The following is an 856-nucleotide window of genomic DNA, read 5'->3' on the forward strand; positions in this document are numbered from 1 at the left end:
CTGAGGATATCAGCTACACAGGGGCCAGGGCACTGGCCACAAAAAGCTGAACAAATTGAACTATAGCAAAAGCAGTAAAAAGTGATTACAAACTGTACTATATCAAAATCATTATCATTAAGAATAATTTGCAGAAGTCAATACGTAGTAGCAAAAGCCAACACTACACAGTTATTTATATCAAGCCCAGGGCAGGTTTTTGCCTTGCATGCAGCACTTGGGCCTTCCCCGGGCCCCTTCTGCCCTCCTGCAGAGCCGGGGGCATTTTCCAGCACTCCCAGTTTGTAACCAAGAGTCGGGTGCAGCCCAGGAGGCTCCAAGCGCCTCCTTCCAGGCTGACTCTGCAGATGCCGAGGCTGCTCTGGGCTCTGCCAGGGCTCTGCTGGGCTCAGCTCTGGGCCAGGCTGGGCCCGCTCTCCCCTCACATTGCTGCGGGCAGCTGAGCCACAGCGGGAGAAGGAAGGCACACCTCAAGGGAGCTGAGGTTTAAGAGAGTTTTTATTCAAACAACTGCCATAACAAACAGGCTGACATCAGAACCATAACAAACAGGCTGTGCTAACTACCATAACCAACTAGCAGTGCTAACTACCATGACCAACTAGCAGTACTGCCATAACTAACTAGTTGTCCTAACTACGGTAACAAGAAGCTGTCCTCAAGTGCTTCATCTCCTCCGCTGCTCCCTCCGTTGCTTTGCTGCAGTGATCAGAGGGGTCAGGCTGCAGAGAGGCTTGGCTGATGATAAAAATGGGTGCTGCCCAAGGGATAGAAAAGAAAGAAATGAACTGTTACTTTCCAGAGTCAAGTTCCTCACAGGCTCTGTCGCAACAGGACAAAGGGAAATGGTTTGAAA

General features: G+C 50.2%; 1 protein-coding gene across 1 annotated transcript in view; it reads right to left on the minus strand.

The window, feature by feature from the left end:
• Nucleotides 1-632: 632 nt before the first annotated feature.
• LOC121352832 (serine/threonine-protein kinase PAK 3-like) overlaps nucleotides 633-856 on the minus strand; it is a 1,556-nt gene continuing 1,332 nt past the window's right edge. The window contains exon 3 of the mRNA XM_041466102.1: nucleotides 633-757. Within this exon, the coding sequence (XP_041322036.1) occupies nucleotides 668-757 (90 nt within the window). The 3' untranslated portion in view covers nucleotides 633-667. The remainder of the gene's footprint in view (nucleotides 758-856) is intronic.

Source organism: Pyrgilauda ruficollis, unplaced genomic scaffold, assembly GCF_017590135.1.
Source record: "Pyrgilauda ruficollis isolate IOZ18807 unplaced genomic scaffold, ASM1759013v1 scaffold1983, whole genome shotgun sequence".
In the NCBI taxonomy this organism is placed as follows: Eukaryota; Metazoa; Chordata; class Aves; order Passeriformes; family Passeridae; genus Pyrgilauda; species Pyrgilauda ruficollis.